The 2468-nt window shown below is 35.6% G+C and overlaps 1 protein-coding gene across 1 annotated transcript; it reads left to right on the forward strand.

The window, feature by feature from the left end:
- Positions 1-1187: 1187 nt before the first annotated feature.
- LOC141401365 (SOSS complex subunit B homolog) lies at positions 1188-2217 on the forward strand. The gene has a single exon (XM_073981526.1). The coding sequence runs from the start codon at positions 1347-1349 to the stop codon at positions 2022-2024; it is 678 nt and encodes a 225-aa protein (XP_073837627.1). The 5' UTR covers positions 1188-1346; the 3' UTR covers positions 2025-2217.
- Positions 2218-2468: the final 251 nt, after the last annotated feature.

Raw genomic sequence — 2468 nt, forward strand, 5'->3', positions numbered from 1 at the left:
ATTATTTATTTTTTTACATTAGACACTTTTTTAACAAAAAGTACGCTTGATACCATGATAAAAAAATGTATCCCTGTGTGTAAAATATACAAATATACCAAAGAGGGGACGATATCTCATACGAGAAATTGTAAAAGTGTAAAACACGACTTTATTAGTTATTTTGTATGTATACGTAAACAAACATCAGCTGACACTTTAAATCCTCGAAAAGCTAAGTGTAATCAGCAAAGATTAACCCACTGGATCTATTAAACCCAGTGGGTTAACCTTCAATAGTGTAACCGGGGTATTATCGAAAAAAGTATAAATTAGTAGATTCTTGCAGTACTGGAACAGACTAATGGGCCAAATACATACGGTCCGTTGTGCGACGCGTTGCGCGTTAAAAACAAGAACCACATGAGAAATGTGTAAGTGATGCCAAGTTTGTTCTTGAAGTTTTCATGTGGTTGTTGTAACCCGACGCTCAACGCGCCGTATGTGCCGAGCCCTTAAATGTTTTTCCAATAATTTTCAAAAACATTTACATTTGTCGAGAAATATTAACAAATATTTGTACCTGTTTCAATATTTTGGTTTAAAATTTATACCTACATGCATTCAACAATCATAACATGTATGTAAAATCGTACATGTTTGTTACAAAAATTACGCTTCTTACAATATTACGAAAAAATGCAACCCTACAAGTACGAAAATGGTGATGTATGCATCAAAAGTCGCAGCGTGTGTACTAGGGATACGTAATCGAAGTCAAAAATCGACTATTCGATCTTTCGATTTTTACCTTCAATGGAAAAGTCGACTTTTCGACCATTCGATTTTCACCTTCAACAAAAACGTCGATTTTTCGATCTTTCGATTATGATCAAAGTCGACTAAAATCGATTTTTGATCGATTATAGAGCTTTTTTGATACGTATCGCTGTCAACAGAGAATGTTATTACAATTTTTGTCATTTAAAAAGTGTTGGGTAAGAAAATCGAAAGTCGACCATGAAAGGTCGACTTTTCGATTTCTCTATAATCAAAGTTCGACTTCGATTTTTAGACTTTTCAAACCAAAAAGTCGACTAATCGATTAATCGAAAGTCGACTTGCCTATCTCTAGTGTGTACTCACAGCAAGAGACATTTGGCGAAAATATTGACATTTTACATTACTAAACAATTTGCTTTGTTGTAGCAATTCGCTGATGCATCTACCTAACTAATTGTACCATGGTTCTTTTTTTCATTTATCGTCGGCTTCCGTTCTAATTAAAGAATCACTTAAGTATTAGTTTCATATGCAACCCAATTAATTTCTTGTTAAACCAAACACAAAATATTAAAATTCTTATCATGTACAATAACGGAGAATGTATACCTATTAAGGACATCAAACCCGGCCTTAAGAACATAAATGTCATTTTTATTGTCCTGGAAATCGGTAATGCCACTGTTACCAAGGAAAACAGAGAAGTCAGAAACTTTAAAGTCGGTGATCACACAGCCTGCATCAATGTCAGTATATGGGATGAACCAGGAAAACTTATCAGTCCTGGTGATATTATTAAATTGACGAAAGGCTACGCTTCCATTTGGCGGCATTGCTTGACGCTGTACTCTGGTAAGAATGGCGAAGTTTATAAAATCGGAGAATTTTGTATGACATTCAACGAATCCATAAATATGAGTGAACCGAAACGTCCGGAACAACAAGTTGGAGCTGTGTCAGGAGGACCAGTGCCTCAAGTTGGTATGGTAATGGCACCAACACAAATGACGCCTGGAACTGCTCCAAATATGGTGGTTAATCAGCCTCAACAAATGGCAGTTGGTGCGAATGGTAATCGACCACAGACAATGGGTGTGAGTGGAGTTCAGGTTGTTAACAAGCCTGTGCAACCAGTTGTTGGTGCTACAGTACCAGCGGCAAGTGTTGTAACACCCACACAAGCCCAGTCAAAAACAACGAATCGTGGTGGCCGTACCAATGTAACGCGAGCTAGTAACATCAAAACTGGCGAAAGAAGATGAAGTTGTATATAAAACTACCTACACTGTACGAAATTGATATTAGTTTAAGCATTAGGGAATAAAAGCGAATTAGGTAAAAAACAAACACTAATCTATTCAATGAACAAAAGAAACATTGTGAACAGATAGGTATTTAGCGCCACCAACTTTTATTTGTCATAATAAATATTAAGAAACATGTTTTGAAATACAACTTGTAATAAGTATAATTATTTTTGTTATTCTTGTCAAGTCATCTTACTCTTCAAACGCAAAGCAAATGTTGGGTCTGCGGAAACCATCTATGAGCTACTACATAGGAAGACTTCATACCCCCATTATTACAAGTCTTCTTTTGTTATATTTTGGATTTACCGAACAGATTTAGAGCGTTCCGCTTAACTTAAAGTTAAAAGTGATGATTGCATTTCAAAAAGGAGATTCTTGGCATTAACTTTCAATGTA

The sequence above is a fragment of the Musca autumnalis genome, unplaced genomic scaffold, assembly GCF_047663935.1.
Source record: "Musca autumnalis isolate F117 unplaced genomic scaffold, ASM4766393v1 scaffold_4, whole genome shotgun sequence".
Lineage (NCBI taxonomy): Eukaryota > Metazoa > Arthropoda > Insecta > Diptera > Muscidae > Musca > Musca autumnalis.

Bases quoted from the DNA above. Each gene is read 5' to 3' on its own strand.
- LOC141401365 (XM_073981526.1), top strand. From the start codon at position 1,347: ATGTACAATAACGGAGAATGTATACCTATTAAGGACATCAAACCCGGC.